General features: G+C 44.8%; 1 protein-coding gene across 3 annotated transcripts in view; it reads left to right on the forward strand.

Moving 5' to 3' along the window:
- Positions 1–24,939, forward strand: part of KAZN (kazrin, periplakin interacting protein) — a 247,524-nt gene that overhangs the window by 141,717 nt on the left and 80,868 nt on the right. Inside the window, exon 1 of one of the 3 annotated variants that reach the window (XM_055001009.1) lies at positions 17,104–17,200. The exons of 1 other annotated variant lie outside the window; for it this stretch is intronic. In XM_055001009.1, the coding sequence (XP_054856984.1) occupies positions 17,170–17,200 (31 nt within the window). In that variant the 5' untranslated portion in view covers positions 17,104–17,169. Of the gene's footprint in view, positions 1–17,103; positions 17,201–22,572; positions 22,639–24,939 lie in introns of those variants that run through there. One more of the 3 variants, XM_055001010.1, reaches the window with a different exon arrangement.

The raw sequence follows: 24,939 nt of genomic DNA on the forward strand, positions 1-24,939 counted from the left end.
CCCCCCATTGAAAGTCCAGCCTACACATACAGTTGAGTGAGGCGACTGAAGGGACGGCAGCCACTTCAGACGGCAGGTGGGTGTTTGCCATTTTGAGCGTGTCCGCCTCTGTTCTCCCCTGCTCCATTTTATCCTCACAACAACCCAGTGGGGTAGGTTAGGCTAAGAGTGAGCGGCTGGCCTAAGATCCCCTTAGTGAGTTTTGTGGCGGAGCAAAAGATCTTCAAGTCTGGATCATAGTCCACCACACTGGCTCTCAGTGTTCACATAGAGGGGATAAAACGTCTGTGTAATTGGAAAGAGGAAAAATATGCCTCTAAAGTGAAAAATATTGACAAGCGTTGGCCAGCCCCATATCTGGCGGCCGCATGCAAGTAGGGCTGCTATTTTTTCAGCTGTGCTCTGCGGCTGTGATCCCACTTATTTACAGGCTGGGGAGAGCTTCCCCTGCCCTTTTCTACACACGCGATACAGGACAGATTTTTCTGGTCAGTTAGCAGCCCTATCCATAAAGCTTCAGGTGGAGGCTGGTCCTGTTTCGGAAGGCTTTTTGCGCTTCTTCTCCCTGACACAATTCAATCTGTGCTGTTGCTTTTGTCTTACTGCTGATTTTTATCAAGCACTTTTAGTGCTTTGGTTAGATTTGATCTTTTAATGCTGGCTGTGGCTGTTTAAAATTGGGATTCAGGGTGCTGCAGGCTACTTCTGTAGATAGTTGATTAAATATACATTTTAAAGGTTTTTTAATGTTCTTTTATTCTCTCTGATACAGGCCGCCTTAAAGGGTTTTTTTAATAACAAGGTAAAGGTAAAGGTAGTCCTCTGTGCAAGCACCGAGTCATTACTGACCCATGAGGGGACGTCACATCATGACGTTTTCTTGGCAGACTTTTTACAGGGTGGTTTGCCATTGCGTTCCCCAGTCATCTACACTTTACCCCCAGGAAACTGGGGACTCATTTTACCAACCTCGGAAGGATGGAAGGCTGAGTCAACCTTGAGCCGGCTATTTGAACCTAGCTTCCACCAGGATCGAACTCAGGTCGTGTGAACAGAGCTTGGGCTGCAGTACTGCAGCTTACCACTCTGCGCCATGGGGTATAAGTTCTCTAAATAAATACATCTGTATATATCTGTTGAACATTACCAGCTTCTTCTACTCTTGTAGGTTCTGTAACCTCCAAGATGAGCTTTCGTTTCCCCAAGAGAGCTATATATAACTTCTTCTAGATCAAGTCAATACATTGGAGTTATCGCTTTGGCTAGCAAGCCAAGTCTGACTACCGTGATCCTTTAATGACTTTTGGTTCCCCTTCTTTTTGTTCTTCTCCTTCTCCTTCTTGTTTTTCTTTTTCATTGAAATATTTTACCACACACAATTTCTAACAACATAGAACCTGCAGTTAATGAATATATAAACACCATTCAGGAATTATTTACAATAGCTTTTAAAAGACATACGGAGAAATTCCTTTCATACTTCTATCATTCCAGAACATTACAAAAATGGCCCAATGTTGCAAAATTTGAGATATCAGAAGAGCTTCTTAGGGTCTTTGGATGATAAGTTAACTTAATAAGGAACACGGTGTCCCAAAGAGAATTGTGCCAATCATTTTGAACTGGAGAAGGGTCTGGATCCCCCCTCCCATCTAGCAGCTATAATTAATTTAGCTGCTGCAAAAACAGTTAATACATTTCTAAATCTGATAGTCACATAAACTTATAAATAATTTAATTTAATTTAATTTAATTTATTATATTTATATTCCGCCCTCCCCGCTTTCGCAGGCTCAGGGCGGATAACAAATACAAACATGTTTAAAAACATTTAAAAACATTAAATAATACATTTAAAAACATTTAAAAACATTAAATATAACAATTCATGCTGCACAGTGGTTCATACATGCCTCTGTGTTTGCATAGGGGTGATGGTTTAACCCCCCCAATAACCCAACAATATAACCCGTGAACCATAAGGTAAACTGATGCTTAACACATCATTTGTAAAATGAATTACAGAATTCCAAAATGTCAGGGTTTTCATACCTTTCCATAAAATCATGGTCAATGTTTTGACCACCTCCAGAATATCCACAACAGCCACCTTTTACTCACATGACCTCAGACCTTCAGATGTATGAAAACATATATATTAATAGATCAAGATGGGTAGCCGTGTTAGTCTGTCTGTAGCAGTAGGAAAGAGCAAAAGTCCATTTAATTGAAGATATCTAAAGAAGTGAACTGTTACTCACAAAAGCTCATACCCTACCACAAATTTGTTAGTTTGATAGGTGCTACTGGACTCTTGCTCTTTTCTACATATGTATTAATAGCACCCCAATTCTCACACCAAAGATCACTACTGAGTTCCGCACACAACATCTTTTCCCACCTACCAACATAGGAAGCTGCGTTCTGCCAAGTCAGACCCATCTAGTTCAGAAGAGTCGCCACCATTTTGTCATTACAACCCCGTGAGGAGGTGGCTGAGGCTGGGAATTAGTAACTCGGCCAAGGCTACACAGTGCGCTTCATGGCTGAGAACCTTAAAGGGCAAGATGAAGATCATGCATTTTGTTCCGTCCATAAAATGCAAATGGTGGCCCTGTGCAGCCTCCATTGGGCTTAGGGACCACACAGGGAAGGAAGGGGCTAACTCTTCAACCGCCGCTCAGTTTTGCAACTAGAATCTGGGCTCCCTGTTTTATTTGTAGTCTTTTCTCCTTTTAAATGCTAATAATAATAATGTGTAAGAAGAACAAGCTGCAGTTGAAGGGTTAAACATCCCATCCCTTCCGTACACAACCCCGAGGCAAATTGAGGCTGTATGAGCCTACACTAGAGGCGGGCACGAACCAGGAAAATGGCAGTTCATTGTGGTTCGTGGTTCGTCACATTCCTCGAACCACGAACAGCCATGAACTTGCCCAGTTTGCAAACCAGTTCGTTTGGTTTGTCAGTTCATCACTTCCGGGGTTGCAGGTTGTCTGCAGAAAGTGCCCCCACCCCCCATTGCCTAGGTAAGAGATTGATCGGTGCCAGGCTGCAGTGACAAACTGAAAAACAAACCATATGAACCACTCTAAAAATCATAGCAGTTCATCACGGTTCTTCAGAAATTAGCTCCAATGAACCACTTGTTTGCGAACCAAAAACCAGCCCGGTTCATGATGAACATTGGTTCATTTTTCGGTTCATGCCCATCTCTAGTGTACACTTCATATTTTATGGACAGAATCAGTTGCATGATCTTTGTCTCATCCATATGAACCCAGAATGGAGATTTAAACTTCAGTCTGGCTGCGCTCTAATCTGGATAGGCCTGTTTGTTGGCCCAGTCTCTTAAGGAATCACTCTGCAATTTGAAATGCTTAATTCAAAACTTGGATCACTGGATGGATCTGTTCAGAATTCCCTGTTCTGCTCTTCCTAGTGTTTTTTGCACAGGGTCAAAGAAGTTATGACTTGGTTTAAACAGGACCCTGGCTGAGGCCCAAGCACTTCCCTGTGGGACTTTGCACTCGCACGGCATGCCCATTCTTGTTCAAACTATAGCCATTGTGCACAGGTAGATCACCCAGTTACTCTGCACAATTGTAAAGCCCCCCTGGAAAGGGCTGTTCCCTCTGCCCACATCACATTTAAATCAAATTTGAGTTGAGCCATGAGTTGGATTCCCGGGAAAGGGAGTCTTTCCAACTCTCAAAAAAGAAACGGCTTGTAAATGTGAACTACTACTGGATCCACATGAGAGTAGCTCTCTCAGGTTGCTCAGAGGCAGTTTCCCACGCCATGCCTGACTCTTCAGCAACTGAGCTCAGCCTGTAAAGGGACAGCCGGAGGCCGAGAGGCAGGAAGATTGCTGGCATATAAAACCCTTCATCTCCTTTAACAGGCCGTCGAACTTCCGTGTCCGCACCAATGTTCCCCGTCTTGTAAAACAGAAACTTAAATACCTCAACTTTCCCAAGAGAGTAGAGAACATAAAGATCGACGAAAACAGAACCTCCAAACATTTGCCGAATTGAGGCCCTCGGGAGAAAAACAAATCCTGAGGAATTTAAAGGAGGTGAATTATCCAAAGGTTTGTGCGGAAATTTGGTACCTCTTACTGAAATGAAATGAGAGGGCAGGATCGCAATAAGCACAGAAACAGCTAGCAGGGTCAGAAGGGCCCTTGAACTAAACCCAGGCGGCTGGTGGCCAGGAGCAAACCAAGTTGAGCTCCAATAATTGATGCCAAGGCCGAGCCCCTGCCTTCATTTCCATGGGAACAAGCGATTTAATGGTTGCTGGCATGCCTTCTGAGCAGCCGCAGAGTTCATGTTGAGTTTCCACACATTAAATGGAAGGGGATGTCACTAGAGGGACTCGAGCCCTGATGTCCTCTGCGTTGAGTAATTAAGCTGTGCTGTGAGCAGTGGAAGTAGGATCAGGGCATGGAAACAAGCGGCATTGCCTGCTAATGCCTGGGCCTCCAGGTGCATCTACAGTGGCTGGAGAGGGGGAAAACATGTTACTCCAGGGCTGGAGACCAATCCTCTTGTGGATGGTCCTGCGGAAAGGAGGCAGGAGATGGCTTGGCTCAGGCTGTCCCAGCAGAAGCATAGACCAACTGTTGGCAGCCAGCTGAGTCGCCTGGGCGACATAATCCCCAAAAGCAGCAGAGGGAAGCTTTGCTCCGTTACCATCACCTCCTCTCCTTGCCCAGCAGCCATGCCAGCAGGGCAGACTCCTCTCCGGAGACAACGCATTTGCTTGCTGCTCGTTTTTCTGGTTTCCAGCCAGCGTGAGCCTTTTTTCCTCCATTACAGTGGACCAAAGAAACAGCTTGGGAGGCGGGGCAGCAGCCTTGGATACCATACTGGGCTCTGGCACAGTGGTGACATTTCCTAGCCTCTGACAATTGCGCTGATCAGGTGGCAGTTTGTAGGGCCGGGTGGCTGCACTACCTTCCCTTCCTTAACCATCTCTTTGTCACTAATCATTCCTGGTCGTGCTGAGAGGCTAACGGAAAGTGGTCTGATCCAGGCATCTGCGGTTGCATAGCCCCTATGTATGGTCTCTGTTTTCTGATAAATGCCCCTTAGAGATCGCTTTCTCTGTTCTACCTTTATTCTGCAGGTGCCTTTTTAGAACTAATGCTTGTGTTGCACGCTAACTAGGGTTACTTCAGGTTCAGGTGCGGGCTAACAGCGGGCTCTGAAATCTCGGTGGGTTCATTGCATGAGCTTTAAGAGCTTTGTCAATTCATTAATCAATTAAATCTGAATGTATTTGCATAAGAATAGAACACTGGGGATGCTCTGTTTTAAGACTATACATCCCTGCAACATAGCAGGCACTATCCCAGATGAGGCATCCCGTGATAGAGATAGAAGAATGCCTCTTCTAAGAAGCATTCTAGATTTAGCTCTTCCTGTTCTACTCCTCAAGTTTCCAAGAAAAGAAGTTTGAGATGATGGTGGAAATTCTGGTCACATAGAAATCAAGGCTGGTGTCTGATATTAATCCCCAAAAAGGGCATGTGGCTCTGAACCCAGCTCTCTCCACACACACACACACACACACACACAGAAAGAGAGAGAGAGAGAGTACATAACCAGCTTTTCTATACAGACCTACACTGAACAAAATTATTACTCACTGTCTTTGACTTTCATCCCACCCTTCCTCCAAGGATCATAGGGTTCTCTCCTCTTCCATTTTATCTGCACAACCATCTTGTGAGGTAGGTTAGGATTAGAGATGAGCATGAACCAAAACACGAACCAAAGTTCGTCATGAACAGGGCCATTTTTTATTTCATGAACCGGTGGTTCGTCAGAGGGCATTTCTGATGAACTGCTATGATTTTTAGGCTGGTTTATTTGGTTCGTTTTTTGGCTTGTCACTGCAGACAGCCTGGTGTCGATCAATCAGTTTCCTAGGCAATGGGGGGGGGCTTTCTGCAGACCTTTTGCTGCCCCAAAAGTGACATATTCATGAACCACATGACCAGGTTCGCAAACTGGGCAATTTCGTGCCGGTTCATGGTTCGTGAAACTCGACAAACCACAAACTGCAACGAACCATCTTTTTCCCAGTTTGTGCCCGTCTCTAGTTAGGATTTCTTTGCTGAGCAGGCATTTGAACCCAGAACTCCTCTGAAGAATGGTTTGCTTGCTTGAACACTACATATTTTCCTCTACAATGTGCAACTCTGAGGAATTATGAAGGGTGTAACTGGCTCACTTTGCACAGCTGCTCTGGTCAATCCTTCCATGAGCCATGTGTAAGGGCTAGAATATATCGCAGAATCCTTTTCAGGGTGCAGGGGATTCTTGGTAAATGAGCCAATATGGAAATGGTTCACCTGGAAGCTTAAAAACCACTAATTTAAATTTTTAATGGTTGTGGGGGGGAGAAGGAAATTCTCAGGAAAAGTTTGTCATTGGAATCCTGGCCTCAGATGCCCAAATACAACAAATTTCCCCACAAGTCTGTGTAGTGCTTTCCCATTGCTGACTCCATGCTTATGTACACTGGGGACTAACACTAAATGATTTAAGAGCTTTAGCAAACTGATTGGTTTATGGGATTAGTAACACAATACCAGGGCTTTCAATTTAAAGTCACCAGTTTGACTCCTGACTTTAATTAGCATTGCTTGCTTGGCTAGGAACTGTCTGACGGTTCATTAAGGACTGGAAAAGAAAAGACTGAAATCTTAAAACTTAAATCTCGATATCTTAGCAAAAAGCTAAATTTTGTTGTTGTTTGATTGCAGGCATTTTTCTCTTTCCACCCCTACTTGTAAAGCCGAGCCAGGCTCTCGTCAGATCTCAGAAGCTAAGCAGTCAGCCTTGGTTAGTAATTGGATGAGAGGCCTCCAGAGAAGGCCAGGGTTGCAGAAGCAGGCAATGGCAAACCACCTCTGTTAGTCTCTTGCTATGAAAACCCCGCTGGGATCACCATTAGAGGTGGGCACGAACCAGGAAAACGGCAGTTCATTGAGGTTTGTGATTCGTCACGTTTCATAAACCATGAACTGGCAGTTCCCGAACTGGTTCATTTGGTTCATAAATACGTCACTTCCAGGGCAGCAGAAGGTCTGCAGAAAGCCCACCCACCCCCCACCCCCGTTGCCTAGGAAATTGATCTGCACCTGGCTATCTGCAGTGACAAACCGAAAAACGAGCCAAATGAACCGACCTAAACATTGTCGCGGTTCGTCAGAAATGCCCTCCGATGAACCGCCAGTTCGCAAACCAAAAAAAAGGCCCAGTTCGTGAACTTTGGTTCATATTTTGGTTCATGTTAACCTCTAGTCACCATAAGCTCCACTTGTTTTCGACACTGTTACAGTTATGCCAATAAAGGTTCTGTCTTGTAGTCACCATAAGTCAGCTGTGACTTGAGGGCACTCTCCACAACCACATGACCCATTCTAAATAAAAAAGAGGGGCTAAACTGGGAATCCCATATGAGCAGATCCTAGGATTATTCAAATCCAACCACAACCAGGCATAAGAACGTGTATTGCAGAGTGGGGATTCGAACCTGGGTCTCCCAGATTCTAGTCTGACATTCTAACCACTATATCATTCTGGCTTTTATTGACTGTATTTTGGATTTTTTTCAAAAGTCCTCTGAGCTTGTTCAGGAAAAGTGACATATAAACATTTTCAAAAATGTATTTGTAAGTCTTCAATGTTCTCTCGAACACCGCATTTTTTTGCAATTCAGATTCAGAAAGTGGTGTTTGGGAATCTGAATTCTTGGCTTCTGGATAGAAACGTTTCCCTCCAGCATGTGAAATTACCAAAAAAAAAATGCTGGCATCTTTGAACAGTTTTTATTTTGCGAGGCATAAAAATGTGAAATCTCACAGGCTGTTATGTATCAAACTGCCAAATGCCACACTCTATCAAATATCATCTGTCAAACGCAGTCAAACACTAAACACTGCTGTGGGTCATTTACAGAAATGGTCTAGTACCAAATGCGGAAGCTGAATATTGTTGGTTGTCAAATATATCCTCAGTAAGAGGGCTCGGTAATTGAGCTTTGGGCTATGCCGTGTCAGTAGGTTTGTGCCTGTGGAGGTGGAGGTTCAAATCCTGCAGTCACTCGTCAGAGGAGAACCTCAGCTGAAAATTCCCACAGAGAGAATCCCCATTAGATATAACTCCAGTTACCCATGCTATGCAAATATAAACCTTAAATTCCACTTTGTGGCATGAAAAAAATGTCAGATGCCAAGACATGTGGCAAATAAACCAGAAGAGTCTGCATTTGAGTGGGGGGAACAGGTAGCCACAGTGTCAAGGGTCAGCAGTGGGACCATCTAGAGTACCAGAAACACCATCAAGTTCGCAAGAAGCTGCCTTCTTCTGACTTGGACCGCTGGTCTATCAAGGTCAGTAGTTTCTATGTAGACTGGCAGCAGCTATTAAGGGTCTCGGGCTGAGATTTTCCCATCACCCCCTCTCTAATCCTTACTGGAGATGTTGAGGATCGAACCTGGGACTTTCTGGATGCCAAACAGATGCTCTACCACTGAGCCACAGAAACATGGAGATGCGGATGATGCAAAAGAATGGAAAACCTTGGCAGATGTGCATGGATCAACACTGTCTGGAAGTAATTCAGAAAGCGACTGTGGGGTAGTGGTTAGAATGTTGGGACTGGAATTTCTCTACACGAGACATCTGACACATGAAGAACACGTGTCAGGAGATGCAATATTAGCCAGGAAGGGTAGTTTTAAAAGACAGAGCTGGCAGCAGGGCAAACGTTTTGCTATACAGGGGAGCTGTGTGAAGGGGCTGTGAAATACCAGAAGGGAAACCTCAACCCATTATAACCTCTCCAGGTCCAAGCCTGGCTCTAGAAGGCAGCTCCAGCCCATTTCCATTCCTGGCTGCCCTCTGGTTGCATCCTGTTTTAGACTGGAGAGGTGAAATTGAGAGAGCCTTCCGGGAGGCGAAGATAAAATTAACAGACCCTCTGAGGAGCGATCTCCACAGCTCTGTCTTTTTAAACTACGCTTCCCGGCTAACATTGCGTTTCCCTACACTCAAAGAACACATGCCAAGGCATCTCGAGTAGAGACACTCTAAGAGAGCCTGAGTTGAATCTGCCTTCGCCCAGGAAACTTGGTGGGGCAATCTTGGGCCAGTCATTCTCTCCCCTACTGATCTACCTTGTAAGGTTGCTGTGTGGATAAAATGAGGAAGGGAGAATCACACGCCACGCTCCTCTCCTTGGAAAAAAAGGGCAGGATAAAAATGTACTGGATAGAGAGAGCGGGGAAAAAACTAGGAATGGTGGCATCCATTCCACTTTTTAAACAAGACCATTTAAAACAGAATTCAAAAATTCCAGGGAGAAGTTCAGATGAGAAGTATGCTTAATACATAAGAGTCTTCCAACCTATGTATCACTAGAGCACATATAATCACAGCCTCTAGGTACTCTCACAGAGGGCTTTTTTTCTGGGAAAAGAGGTGGCGGAACTCAGTGGGTTGCCCTTGGAGAAAATGGTCACATGGCTGGTGGCCCCGCCCCCTGATCTTCAGACAGGGGAGTTTAGATTGCCCTCCGTGTCGCTCGGCGGCATGGAGGGCAATCTCAACTCCCCTCTGTCTGGAGATCAGGGGGGCGGGGTCACCGGCCATGTGACCATTTTCAAGAGGTTCCGGAACTCCATTCCACCGCATTCCGGCTGAAAAAAAGCCTTGCTCTTACAGTTTTCCTATCTAGGTAAACAAGAACAAAGGTGGTGATGGGGGACACACACAAACAAACCAACAAACCTCTTAAAGTTGCAAAGGAAACTGGCGGAACAAATGCCAGTTGCTTACAGTTTAGAACATTCACGCATTAGGAAAACAGTTAGGCATCGTTTACGTAACGCAGCGTTACTTTTCCGTGGTGCCTTTTAACAAGATTGTTAAGTCTGAGTGTGGCAAGGGACAAAGGGGGAGAAAGTGTTCCTCCTTATTTAGCCTGCCCCTTTGAAACATAAAGTTCAGTGTTTTTAAATGTCACCACAAAATTTGATCCCACTGAAACTTAATGCGCTGCCAGTTACTGTTCTCACATCTTTCCATCTGGTTTCTCTAGGACACAAAATTGTCCATCGGGGATATGGAAGGACTATCACACCGGACCCCATTTCTACCTGCATTTATTTTAAAAGTCGGATGGTTACTGTCATTTATTTCCAAACGTTGTCCAGAGCACTGTGTCATGCGCAACTTGCTGTGCTGCTCAGTTCCTTTAGTTAGTTTGCGTAATTTTTTCCTCACCTGCTTTCCCCGTAGACACGTGCCCGTGGAGAAAAATCGTAACCAAAGAACTATATTGATTGTGTGTAGGGCTCTATCTACAAAAATGGAGGGAAGGACAGGAAATGGGTGGATGCCATTCTTCTACTATGGCAAAAAAAAAATCACTTGGGGACTTGCTTTCTTACCTTTTTATAGTTAGAGACCTTTCATTCATAATGTTCCCTAGAATCAAATGCCATTGGTAATTAAAATCGTAAGATGAATCAGTTGTGGCAACAGAAAGAGGCACCAGGTGCATGATGTTCACTGAACATATGACTCTTCCATAGACTCAGGGCCAAACTACAAGTGATGCTTGACACTAGTTGGACACTTGTCAGCTTCCCTCAAGTTTTGATGGGAAATGTAGGCGTCCTGGTCTTGCAGCTTTGCTCTCCGACTGCTGTCCAATGGACTTTCAGCTGTCACTTGTCCAACATTCCGCCAAGCTGCCTACTTTTCCCATCAAAACTTGAGGGAAGCTGACAAGCGTCCAACTAGTGTCAGGCATCACCTGTAGTTTGGCCCTGAGTCAGACTCTTGTGCCTCTAGCACAGTGTTTTCTACTCTGAATTCAGCAATTCTCTGCGGGGCTCAGGCAGAAGATGGCCTTTCCCAATATCTGGTAGCTGAGATCTGATAATTGGGGATGCCAAGGACTGAACCTGAGACTTCCTGCATGCGGAGCACATGAACTGCCACTACATCATGCCAAGACTAGCTGAACTACCACCGCCCAATGGCTTTTAGACATTGCTAAAAGCTGCGCTCTGTGTTACGGAGGCTGCACCATTTGATAAAGCCTCTCCCCTTTATTTGGGAATGTCTTGCCTAGGCTAAAAATCTCCCACTGCATATTAATCGATTGACTGCCCCTCGATATAGGACAGCATTTATGGTAGCTAGGCTGAACACTATACCATCTCAAGTAATGAATGGTCAATATAGAAAGACGTCTTATTCGGAGAGGCTGAGTTTATGTGCTCCTGGGAAAATTGATATCTTGGAACATTGCTTATTGGAATGTCTCTATGAGAGGTTTGTGGATTACTCCATCCCTGTGTGTGATATTGGGGACACCACTGGGAGAAAAATCGGGGAGATTTTTGGCAGGGGTGGAACCGGATCTTCCTTTGGCTGTGGCAAAAACATTTTCTTACCTCAAAGTCAGTAGAAAATAATTATTTCTCCCCCCACCCTTACCCTGGTTTATGCGGATTCTGGAGTGGCACTACTCAAAACCTATCGGTTAAATGAGTAGTATCATTTAAGTAAGGTGATCAGAAGGAAGTTTTTGCTCCCAAGCAGAGTGCAAAGAATAGCTCAGCAACTGCAGATTTTGGAATGACAGACTGTGCAGTTCATAGTGTCAGGGCTTTTTTCCAGTGGGAACGTGGTGGAACAGAGTTCCGGCACCTCTTAAAAATGGTCACGTGGCCGGTCGCCCCGACCCCTGATCTCCAGACAGAGGGGAGTTTAGATTGCCCTCTGCGCAAAATGGTGTGGAGGGCAATCTAAACTCCCCTCTGTCTGAAGATCAGGGGGTGGGGCCGCTGGCCATGTGACCATTTTCAGGCAATTTAAACTTCTAAAAACTCCCCCCTTGTTCCAGCTGACCCAAAGTGATGTCATTGTGAGGTCTTGAGTAGAGATGGGTACGAACAGACAAAAAACCTGAACATGATGTTCGTTGTTTGTTGTCATCCGTGAACAGGGACTCACGAACACTTACGAGCATGACCTTTTCATGAACATGTTCGTGGTTGGCTGTTTGTGGGGGCCAGCAGGCTCTCCTCCAGCCATCATCCAAGTTTGGTCAAGATCCCTACCGCACCACTCCCAGAAACCTTACCTGAGCAGGCAGCAGGAAAGGTACCAATAATAAATAATAGCTTGGCCCAGAGCCTAGCAGCAGCCCTGGAACCTGAAGGGGTAGATCCCTACCCCACCACACACACAAAAAATTCAAGCTCCAATGCACTCTATCAAAATGCCAACAGCATCTATCTCTCCCTCTCCGCTGTCTGCAAAGCCAGAGCTGGGAGCCCCCCTCCCCCCTGGTCTTTGCTCCCTTGTAACAAATTTGGAGCTCCACACTTGAAAGGAAGACCTGCCTATCAAGCTAAATTGGGCTTAGATTGGAGTTTCTAGGGCAACAGCAGGAGTTCGGACAGAGTTCAGACAATCCCTGCCTAAGTTGCCAAGGGAATTGCTTGCAGGTGCCAGACTGTCTGGCTTGACGAACAGCAACAAACGAGGCTTGCAACAACCACCTGTTCGTTTAGAATGGGGCCTCACGAACGGCTTGTTCTCGAACAGCTGATTAGGCTGTTCGTGGCTTTTTTTTGTTCGTTTTGCTGTTCGTGCCCATCTCTAGTCTTGAGTTCCGCCACTGAGTTCCACCACTTCTTTTCCCAGAAAAAAAGCCCTGCATAGTGTCGTAGCACAGACTCCTTTCTATGGAGCTTTTCCTTCTAGTGACCCTGCAGCAGGGAGCTGAACTTTGAAGAATGAAACTCTACCGACTTGCACCCGAGCATATTAACAAGACGTCCTCCCTGTGGGAATGCAGGGACAGTCATGTTCCAGGATGTGCCAAAATGGTTTGTTTGTTGCCGTTGCTTTTCAGTTTTGGTTCCTTTAAAAACTTGTTGTTGTTATTAGATGGGGGGGCACTTTCCAAAGGAAACACATTTCCCATTGTGTATATTTGTTTTTCACCAAATTTGGATGATATTTCAGGGATTGCACCCTTCTCCCACAGTGCTTTCCTGCCAACCTTTAAACAAAGAGGAAAAGCATCCTAATTCTTCCAAGTTCTAGAGGAGATTTAATGCAAAACACATTTTTGGCAATGTCTTCTTTGTTTTTCCATCCAATATGGATGTGTTTCTTTGCATGTATGAAGACTGGAACAATTGTCCCCAGGCCCTTTATTTATTTATTTGTTTGTTTGTTTGTTTTATTATTTATTTATTTCGACTTTTATTCCGTCCTCCCTGCACAAGAAGGCTCAGGGCATAAAACAGTCATAATAAAACTTACATTTTAAAAAAGTTTTGGGGAGAGAGGAGCTATCTTCGATATCCTAGATTGCTGCTGAACTCTAGCAGGCAGCTAGCACAGTTGAGACAGATTTTTGCTTCCCGGTAAGGATGGCTACCTGGATAATACGTATCCAATGCAGAGGGATGAAATTAAAAAACATTCTATCTCTTTTGCAAAAGGGCACCCTTGCAAGCCTGTGGGGTGGAGATACAGAGAAGATCCCTTTTCTATAGCAGCATTGGTAATCTGCAAAAGATGGAGTTCTCGAAGGCAGGTTGGTTTGCATTTTAGTGAGTCCAAACTCCGGGTGGCGGTACTAAGCCAAACATCACCCCATAGTGAGCAAAGGTTGACAGCAGATGACAACAGGCTTATTAGAAGAAAGTGAGGGGAAATCTAACCCCTCTTTCCGTGAAGGAACAGAACTACGTTATATGAAGGGGTCATTTCGTAGAAAAAGAGCTGGAGGAACTCATTAGCATAACTCATTAGCATATTTCATTAGCATATGCCACGCCTCTTGCCATCGCTGGAAGTGTATTATTAGTATGACTTATTTGCATATGCCACACCCCCTGACATCACCTATTCTGACTGTTTTGGGCCCAATCCTGGCCATTCAGGGCTGAAATTGGGCCCAAAATGGCAAAAAGAGGCTGAAATTGGCTAAAAAGGGGCCCAAAATGGTCAGGATCAGGCCACTGATGAGCGGGAGAGTGATCCACCACCCATCAGAGGCCCGATCCGGGCCGTTTTGGCCCCAATCCAAGCCGAAACAGGCCCCAAATGGCCGAGAGTCAGGTGGGCGGGGCCACCTGACATATGACCTCTTTGGGGAACTGCCAGAACTGCGTTCCTGGGCGTTCCCCCTCGAAATGAGCCCTGATTATATGGAATCCTACAGGGTCTACCTAAATCCCAAATTTACTTCCAAGAGAGCAATCTGAGGGCTGGCATCATGTTCAGGAATTGGGTTGGGGGCAGGACAGGAAGGTACTCCTATCTTTATGGTCGTGGCAGGAAAAGGCAGCTATCCAAGGCAGTGCTTTAATCTGGAAGAAGAGGGATAAGTATTCACTCTGTGCCCTGGTTGCCGCTGTCTGACCCTGTTTACTCCAGCTATCTCCATCACAGGGACCTTTTTGTCCTCTTTCTTTTTTCAGACTAATGTGGGGAAAAGTGTATTCCTCAAAATCTTTTATACTCCACCTTTCCTTTCAAAAGGGGCTCAAGGCAGTTTATATCTGACAAATTAGTTGGTAATAAACCGTGGTTGCAGCACTCATTGAATGACACACATGCTTCCCAACAAACAAACTCCTTTCCAATCATCAGTCCTTCCAAGACAAGGCCAACCTGTCAATCAGCCATAGCCCTTTGGAATCAAAGTCTGTGTGAAGAGGGCCACCACTGAAAAGACCCCGCTTTGTGTGGTGAGTCGGTGAGCTGCTGGAGTGAGGAGGAACAAAATGGGAGTATGGGCTCACAGCAAGGGAGAGGGTATGACTGCACTGGGATATTAGAGTCTTTGGAAGAGAGTGTGCCTGTGCAACTCAAAGATGTGTCTGTGATCATTGCTGTGACATAAGCTGCAAAACTGATCTCCATTTCTCACCTCTGATCTTTGCAGCACTTCAGGACCCAATAATGTATATTGGATTAGATCCTACCACTTCCCCCCTTCATTCTTGCCCTATAGGGGGAACTGTAGGGCAAACAGCTCCCTCCATCCTCAGCATGGCCTTTTCAGTTGTCAAGGGAGTCCTTCCTTTCTTTTCACCAGCGGAAGAATGGATAGGCTCCAAGCCATTAAGGTTAAGAGTCATTTATATTTTTATTATGAGGGGGTGTTTTTTAATGGGTGTTAGGATTTTTGATGGCAGGACAGAAGTATCCCAAATAAATGTGGTGGGAAATGCCGACAAGTTAATCCCTGCTGGGCTTTTCAAGGCAAGAGAGTAATAGTGCAGTCCTAAAGCAAAGTTGATTTCAATGGGCTTAGACTGGAGTAACTCTGTTTAGGATTCCACTGTAAGAGGTGGTTTGCCATTGCCTGTCATCTGCCCTGAGCCTGCTGGAAATGTGGGGAGGGCAGAATAAAAATCAAAAATAAATAAATAAAATAAATAATAAATAAAAATACATAAATAAATTGCGGTCCTGGTCTTCCTTGGAGCTCTCCCATCCAATTACAGACCAAAGCTGACTCTGCTTAGCCTCTGAGAATGGGCTTGTCTGGGCTATGCAGGTCAGGGCATCCCAAATAAATACACGATGCTTAATGTATACATAGCCCTGACCTGGATAGCCCAGGTGAGCCTGATCTTGTCAGATCTTAGAAGCTAAGCAGGGGTCAGCCTTCGTTAGTAATTGGATGGGAGACTTCCAGCGAAGACCAAAGTTGCAGAAGCAGGCAATGGCAAACCACTTCAGTTAGTTTCTTACTATGAAAACCCAAGGGGGGGGGGTCATCTTAAGTCAGCTATGACTTGAGGGCAGGATTTCTTTTACAATGTATCCATGCATATTTGTGCCTGTCATCACATGAACCCATGAAAGTGCTTTGTTACCACTTCAGACCATTCGTCTATCAAGTGGAGTGTTGAATACTCTGTTCTCTGGAATTTTAGTCAGACGGCTTTACGTCACTTTTTCCTTGTTCCTTTTAACTGGAGCTGCTGGGAAACGAACCTGGATCTTTCTGAATGCAAAGCAGATGCTCTCCCACTGAGCCACATCTCTCCTCTCACTTCGAGAAAAGGGTGGGATCCTATCTTAAGAAGACGGTAGTTTTGCCATGTTCTGGAGCTTGCTGTAGCCAGTTAAATGGCATGTAAAAGTATAATATTTTGATTTTAAATAAAAATAGACTTGTATCTGACCAAGGGAGCTGAACTCACGAAAGCTTAGACCCTGGAAATATTGTTGATCTTTAAGATGTTACTGGACTTGAATCTTGCTCTTCGTTTATATTTCTGGTGTTTATTTCTTAATCTTACCCCATAAAAAGGTTAAATACTGACAACCTAGTACAAGTGAAAGCTTAAATGAGGCTCAAAGTAAATAGATAGGCTGGGCAAGTCTTTTAGAATAACTAGCTACACCCAAATTCCACTCTTATTCCCACAGATTTTGGGGGAAGGGAAAGAAATTTGAATGTATCCTGCAGCACATTTTTATAATAATAACATTCGATTTATATACCGCCCTTTAGAACAATTTATTGGACACTCATACAAAGTATGTTATAATTATCCCCACAACAACAATCACCTTGTGAGGTGGGAGGGGCTGAGAGCGCTCTGAGAGAGCTGTGACTGACCCAAGGTAACCCAGCTGGCTTCAAGCGGAGGAGTGGGGAATCAAACCCGGTTCTCCAGATTAGAATCCCGCGCTCTTAACCACTACACCAAACTGGTTTCACCCCCATAAGCAGAATGGAAATAGTGACTTATCAGGGGCAGATCCCAGAAAACAGGAGACAGTCCCCCCCCCCAAAAAAAAACAGAAAGCGTGCATCTGTTTTGTGCCTCTTTAAATGTTCCAACTGGCAGCTCAGCAGAGCTCCCAGGCACACCCCCTTGGGATGAGATCACGCTGGCAGACTTGGCAACCTGCAGCAAGTTCAGGTTCCAAGCTGCACAGGTAGACGAGAGCAGCACTTCCTGCTTCGATGGGGAGGAGCCGAGAGAAAAGGGGAGAGCGAGAAAGAGACCGGCAGAGGCACAGACTAGAGAGGTGACACAAAACAGGTTCCTCCGGAGCAGTGCCTCCGTCTCTCCCAAATCTTCCAACGATGAAATCAGACAGCGAGGAGAACAAACCTGGTAGGTGCTGTCCCCCTGCTGCGCCGTAAGATTCAAGGTTAGGATCCAAAGAGAGTTTGCAGACTGCCTCTGCCACCCCTCTGCCTGCCGAGAGACCAGTCTCTCCGGCCTTGCCTTTTGTTCAGCTCCTTGCTTGAAAGAGCTGAGCTGAAACAAATTTAATAAATTCCTGGTTGGATTTGCTTTCCCTGCCCTCCAACGGGTGTATGTGTGCGCCCGTGCATGTGTCAAAACAAGCAACCAGAACCCACAAGGATGATCGAGCGGTTTGTGTGGGCAGGAAGGCAGGTGTTTGTGTGTAAATCTCTGGCCTTTAAATCTTGAAACAGATTTTGCCGGGACTTTTTGAAAGGAGCTGAAACTTTAAGATGAGTAGGAGAAGTCAAAATTTGGAGCTATAGATATGGTCAGTTTCCTTTTGTTACCGGAGTGGGGAGGATAAAAGCGGTCTCGGGCCAAAGCCTCCGAAATGATAGCCCTCAGGTAGGTGCGGTCGTGGCGTTACTGCGGTGCTGAGCCCCAAACATTGATGGTTTGTTAAGATTGCACATTGGAGAAGCCTCGATTTGACATGCTGGGAGTGGCCAGATAATCCTTCACGGATTTTGCCCTCCTTTGCTGGTCTGATTACAATAAGCCTGGGGGTGGCTGGATTTCTTTTTGTTTCCTTCTTAAGTTTTCTTTGGCTTTCTAGGAGGAAGTTCTTAAGACGTTGCTCAGTTGTCATCATCGGGCTTATGGGTTCCCAAAGGGCTGGGGGAAATATTGACAAGGGACAGGGCAGCGGCTGCATATTCTTGTTTTGGAAGGCCAACGAGGGGGAAAGCTGCAAAGGTGCGAAATGGGGCGAGGGACTGTTTGGGTGAGATCAAAGTGTGAAAAACAACAGGCCACATCACTTGTCACTTACACCCCTCCCCTGGCAACATCACCCAAGCACAAGTACTTTGGACTCCTGTGGCTTTTGGTCTGGACCAGACCGTTTTCATGCCTCACTCCTGCCAGGTGTAAGATTTTGAAAGATGATACGAAGCGTCCATAGGCCTACGCTGCTGTTGCTATTGGGAAAGGGAACCTTGATGTGTCCAGAGATGAGACAGCCATATTCAGTCACAGCTCAATATGCACGTGAGAAGTGCAGGCATGATTCCATTGGGGTCCATGTCCGTGTGAATCGGCGGATGGGCAGCTTCCTGGGAACAGCCGATCCTCCAGTTTAAAACTGGCACCATGGTATGCAGACACACTGTGTAACCTACACAGGTCTCTTCTCTATATTAGAGAAGTAGGTTAGGGGTGTGATATCTCGACTGGGGGGGATTCCTGCTGAGGTAAGGAGGGGTGAGAAATCGATCAGGTTTTGAGCTACACAGCACTCTTAGCATATCTGTCGAGATTTTTTTCCCCCAATGTGCAAAGTGCACGATTGTAACTGTTATTCCGCAAGTGTCTGCCCAACCTAGAACTCAGGACAGCTCGCTAAGCGTTACAAATTGTTACATAAATACAAAAGGCTTGCTAAGATCCAGTATACCAAAACAGCAATTAAAGCTGTTGGTGTATTCATTCTCTCCAGAGCCTTGTTAATAGTCCCGTTTTACTGATGGGAAAACAGAGGAAGTGAAGGAATGCCTTTCCAAAGGCCACCCAGGGTCTAGACATAGACATTTCTGGACCCAAGTACCAGAAACTAGCATCTGGGCCACCCTGGCATAACTGCACACTTGCCAAGGCTTACCTGTACAGTGAGAATAAAATGCTAATATTGGTAGTTGCTTCAGATGAATAACAGCCTAAGCCTGAATTTCTCAGTTACTGAATCAGACTTGCAAATATTCCTTTGTGTAAGTTGAATAAGAGCCCTTGGGCAACTGTTTGCCTGTGGTTTAAACCCCACTTAGCATTCTGCAGTATTTCCAGTGTTCAAAACATTTCATGTTGATTCTCTTGTTGTCATTCTTACAGCAACACACCTATAAGGTAGACCAGCATTATCGTTGACCTCCTATTGCAGACTGTGGGTGGTCTGAAAGAGAGTGGCTTGCCTAAGGTTGTCTACTGAATTCAAGACAAGGATAAGATTTGAACCCGGGATCTCCAAATTGCAGTTAATTCCCTTTGCGGTTAGGCTAGGCGACGTTCGTGTGTGTGTGTGTTATGTGCCATCAAGTCGTCTCCAACTTATGGTGACCCTATGAATGAAAGATCTCCAAAACGTCCTATCATTAACAGACTTGCTCAAATCCTGCAAACTGAAAGACATGACTTCTTTTATTGAGTTAAGGCATCTCACTTTAGGTCTTCCTCTTTTCCTACCGCCTTCCACTTTTCCTAGCATTATTGACTTTTCCAGAGAATCTTGTCTTCTCACGATGTGACCAAAGTACAATAGCCTCGGTTTTGTCATTTGAGCTTCTAGTGAGAATTCTGGCTTGATTTGATCTAGTACCCACTTATCTGTCTTTTTGGCCATCCATGGTATCCTCTCCATACACTTGGTGCTTTAAAAAAAGGCCTTCCAAGCTATCGACGTACCCCAACTGCCTAATGTGGGAAATATTTGTAGCAGTTCTTGTGGGTTGAGTTTTTTAAATACTTTGAAGTGTGCAAACCAAGGCTCCGAAGAGCCACCCTGCCCTGCAAAAGCTCTAGATCCATTTATAACCACCTAGATGATCTTCAAATCCTAGGCAAACAAATCCCATTGTTAGGATAAACAACTTAATAACTGGTTCTGTGTGTGTGTGTGTTTTCTCTGTATTTTCTTTCCCCATCTTCACATCTGTATCTGTATTTGCCAAGGCGCTCAGGGCAGTGTATATGTGGTACACACACACATAGAGTCACACACACAGAGAGACACCCATTTTATCCTCCCTGCAGCCCTGTAGGATAGGTTAGGCTAAGAGATAGTGACTGACTCAAGCTCACCCACCGAGGTTCACTGCTTTGAATTTAGCTCTCCTTGGTCCAACTTCAGTGTAATTTAGAACAGCACTGACAGGGGTAACGCCAGCCTTCCCCCTGCTTTTGGGAAAAGGACACAGAATTTGTGACTGCCCATCTCACACGGCTGTCCCGGGATGACAAAATCTCCCAAATTTTGTTCCCCTAGTCACAGAGGCCCTAGCATGAACCAGACACTTCGAATTTTTTGTTTATATCTAGTTTAAGGGGGTGGCCGTGCTGGTCTGCTATAGAAGAGCAAGATTCGAGTTCAATAGCACCTTCAGACCCACAAGATTTCCAGGGTATAAGTTTCAAGATTCAAAGATGCCTGACGAAGGGAGCTTTGACTCTGGAAAGCTTGTGTCCTTGAAATCTTGTAGGTCTTGGAGATGCTACTGCTCAAAAAAATCTAGTGGCATCTTAAAGATGGACGTTTATTTCCACATGAGCTTTCAGGGTCCATGGTCCACTTTGTCCCTTGACCCACACAAGCTCATATTGAAATAAATCAAAAAGAGTCCAGTAGCACCTTTAAGACTAACCAATTTTATTGTAGCATAAGCTACAATAAAATTGGTTAGTCTTAAAGGTGCTACTGGACTCTTTTTGATTTTGCTACTACAGACTAACACAGCTAACTCCTCTGGATATTGAAATAAATGTTAGTCTTTATGGTGCCACTGGGGTTTTGTTTTATTCTGATATGGAAGACTAACAATATAAAGCCCTAGGACTGGGACCAGCACACCTAAGGGACCATCTCTCCCTGTATGTGCCCCAGAGAGCGCTTCATTCAACCAGAAAACATCTACTGGTGGTCCCTAGCCCTAGGGAGGCTCAGCTGGCCTCTACCAGGGCCAGGGCCTTTTTGGTCCTGGCCCCAACCTGGTGCAACTCTCTACCAGGGCCAGGGCCTTTTTGGTCCTGGCCCCAACCTGGTGGAACTCTCTGTCTGAGGACACTCGGGTCCGCCAGGATCTTGTATCATTTAGGCGGGCCTGTAAGACACAGATCTTCCGCCAGTCATATGGTGGAGGCTAATTTTAGTCCATCATTGCCGAGCCTTCCACCTGTCTCCCTCTATGAGGGGTGCCCCGAAAAGGGGTACAGTGTTCTATCTGTCCGCTACTACCTCCCGTTTTTGTATGCTGATGGGCAGGAGTGCAGGACTGCCCCGTCTTTTAATGGTTTTATTGATTGCTGTTTTTATGTTGTGATTATCGTTTTTATGTTGTATTTTAATCAATGTGGTACCTCGCCCTGAGCCCACTTGTGTAGAGGGTGGGTTAAAAATATAATAAATAAATAAATCCTTTAGAAACAGAAATTGAGGCCATAGAACCAGTGAACAGAAACTGAGGTGTATGCCTTCTGCTTCCCATTTCGCACTTCTTGGGGCTGTGGATTAAAAGGTGTGATGGGAATGCTTTGAAAAGAGAGGGCAAATGCACAAAATTCACACGCATACACACACACACACACACACACACACACACACACACACACACACATTGAATTGAAACTCCCAAAGAATGAACAACACAGACTAGTAGAAAGGGTTGCAATGAGGTAGGATCCTTCTCTCATTGTTGGTGGGGTTGTTCACGGATAGCCACATTTTGGAAAGAAATATTGGAAGTAATAAAACAGATAACGAATTACGATATTCCATTATCACCTTCAATTATATTTCTAGACCAATGGAATATTCCACAGATCCCAAAAGCTATCCGGAATCTTATAGCAATATTTTTAGTTGCAGCGAAATCAGCGATAGCTTCAGTCTGGAATCTGAAGAAAGTGCCAAGTAAAGAGATGTGGCTCTCTAAGATATGGGACCATTTCATCCTGGATAAAATTAATGATAATATTCTCAATGCTGAACGCTTTCCCGCCAGTTCCAATTTCTATGAGAAATGGTTCCCTTTTCTTGAATTTATAGACATGCACGATTTACATCCCAAAATAAGAATTGCTCAGACGTTGACTCAGTTTTCTGATATTTGGTAATATTATGTATGCTTTGTTTAAAAGTTATTGTAATGTTCATATTCTTCAAAACTTGTAAACTATTATTGATTAGTTGTTGTGTTACAGTTGATGTTCATTGTTGATTTCTATTTGTTGTATGTTATAAAGCTTAATTAAAAAGTAAATTAATTTTAAAAAAAACACAGACTAGTAGAAATCAAGGGCAATGTCTCTGTCATGGAAGGGGCGGGTGTCTGCAGTTTCTTTGAAAGGAATTTGTTGATAATGCAGAGAGAATAGAGAAACGTCAAACCCCCGCTCTGATATCCTCCTCACATGTTCCAAAGGAAGTTATATTTTAACTTTGGCGTGGTGGACTCTGCTCCCTGAACCTCCATTCCAATGGCAAACACTAAAACCAAAAGGAGGTGTGGCTAGGCAGTAAATTTGGGAGAAGACACACACACTCACTGCCTCTGACAAGTGGTCATAAATCCAGCATTATTCTTTCGCTATGGGTGAGCACTTTGTGGCTGTTTGTTTGTTGGGGGTGTGTGTTTTGTTTGTTGTAATTAGGAGTAAAGTTTCTCCAGGATTTAATAATGGCTCTAAAATGGATTGTTTAAGCCCAGTAGTAGCTCCTTCAGACCATGCTTAGAAATAACAATTGGCATTGCAGATATTCCACATTATCTCAGTAATCCGCACTATGGTAGACCATTATTATCTCAATATTGCAGATAGGAAGGGTTGGGGTTGAGTCTTGAGGACAATTCGGTGAGTTTGTGCCAGAAGTGAGACTCAAACTATGAACGTATCAGCTTGTGCTGTTATATATCTTTTCCAACTGTCCCTGTTTCCTAGTCCCTATCTCTGGTAAATTGCTGTTCTTATTTTGTCTTTCGGTGGGATGCCTTGTTAAAAATTATTTTAGTCGCCAGTTTCAAAGATCCCTCTAGGGTCTCTTGCAGATTAATTCGATTTCTCAAATTCGATTTCTCTCTCTGCATCTGCTCTCTAATGCACATGCATGTAAAAACACACACGCATGAACGTTAATGTACCATGTAGCATGCTAATTGCATTCTCAACATGGTTGCAATTAGATTCCAAAGATTAGATTGTAAGTCTACAGTGAAGCAAATACCGCCTTAGTTTTTTAAAACTGTGCAGGGCCAACTGTTGCAAGATAAATAAACACGGCAAAGAGAGAAGAAATTTCAGCTGTCAGACAGTAATCCTTGACATGAGTAAAGGGGCTTTCTAAGCACAGCCCTGTTTTCTTCGTTGAATTAGATGCTGGATATGAGATCATCTCTTCTGTGTTGAGAGAGCACACGTTGGCTGAATTGGAAAGCTCGCGTGTGTGTCTATAGCAGTAACTGGCCAGATTAGATCTCATCTTCTCTTGAAATTAGTTACAAACTTGGATCCTTGTTATTATCCGTCATTTTCTTCCTCTCTGGACTGATTAGGCTGTTTAGTCAGAGGAGGACAGGAGAGATAAAGAGGACGAACGTTATCCGATTGCATGTTGTGCCGCCGGAGCTAGGAGTGTGAGGGAGTGGAGATCTTCCCGGGTTGAGTGGCTGAGCTGCTCTCTGGCTATTTCTTCTGTTTCAGGAAGCCGGTTATCTCCTGTCGGCCTCATGCGATAGGTGATCTTGTCTTGTCAGTGTCCATCTTTTGCTGAAAATCTGATTAAACACGGAAGGTGGATGTAACTTGGGTTTAACTGATCTAGATAGCTCTCCTGCACAAAGCCTTCAAGAGCAGCTGGTCAACCTTCCTGGGTTAGAAAAAAAATCTCTAGGCTTAGAGGATGTAACAGCTGTATTTTGTACATTTATCCGGCAGACTAGAGGGTTGGATCCAGCCAGCTGCTTCACCCAATCTTCTTTGCTTCCCCTCCTTATTACTCCCCTCCTTCATCTTACGTGGCTTTTGTACACGATACCCAGCATAATTTCCTTCAGTGGGCAAAGTGGACCCCTTCTTCCTTTTTCATCATCAGAAAAGCTGGTTGGATCCAATCCAAAGTCTTTCCCAACACCTGCAAGTCAGGCCACCCTCGGGGTTAGGAATTGTTGGGCAGCCGCCAAGGCCCCGTAGATATTAGGATAATTAATATTTATGTGGTGCTTCCTTATTATGAGATACTTACTTAGAAAATGTATACATAACCTCTCCAAAAAATCCGTTTGAGGCAGCTCTCAAAGGAAAATATGGTGAAAAATCATAAAATAGTGTAAGAATTGTGAAAACTAACAAACCGGGTCTGGTCAGGTCCAACCCTCGGGTCTCATAAACCAGTGGTCCATCAGCCTCTCCAGACCTCAAACCCACCTTTGAACTGGGTGGCATCAAAGACCCACTGAGTTGCGAGCCTATGACATAAGAGTCAGGTGACAGGAAGAGGAGGATCCAGAGTTCCTTAAATTGCTCATGCTAAAATGGAATCCTCTTGCTGAGTGACCTCACACTCCGGCTGTGCCTCTCAACACATGTGCAAAGAGAGGCATGAGGGCACACGGTTACCTTGCTGCCTGCTCATGTGCACAAATAATAATAATAACATTTGATTTATATACCGCCCTTCAAGACAACTTAATGCCATACTCAGAGCAGTTTACAAAGTGTGTTATTATTATCCCCATGCCAATCACCCTGTAAGGTAGGTGGGGCTGAGAGAGCTCTGAGAGAGCTGTGACTGACCCAGGGTCACCCAGCTGGCTTCAAGCAGAGGAGTGGGGAATCAGACCTGGCTCTCCAGATTAAAGTCCTGCTGCTCTTAACCACTACACCAAACTGGCTCTGAT

Source organism: Eublepharis macularius, chromosome 17 (genome assembly GCF_028583425.1).
Source record: "Eublepharis macularius isolate TG4126 chromosome 17, MPM_Emac_v1.0, whole genome shotgun sequence".
NCBI classification, from domain to species: domain Eukaryota; kingdom Metazoa; phylum Chordata; class Lepidosauria; order Squamata; family Eublepharidae; genus Eublepharis; species Eublepharis macularius.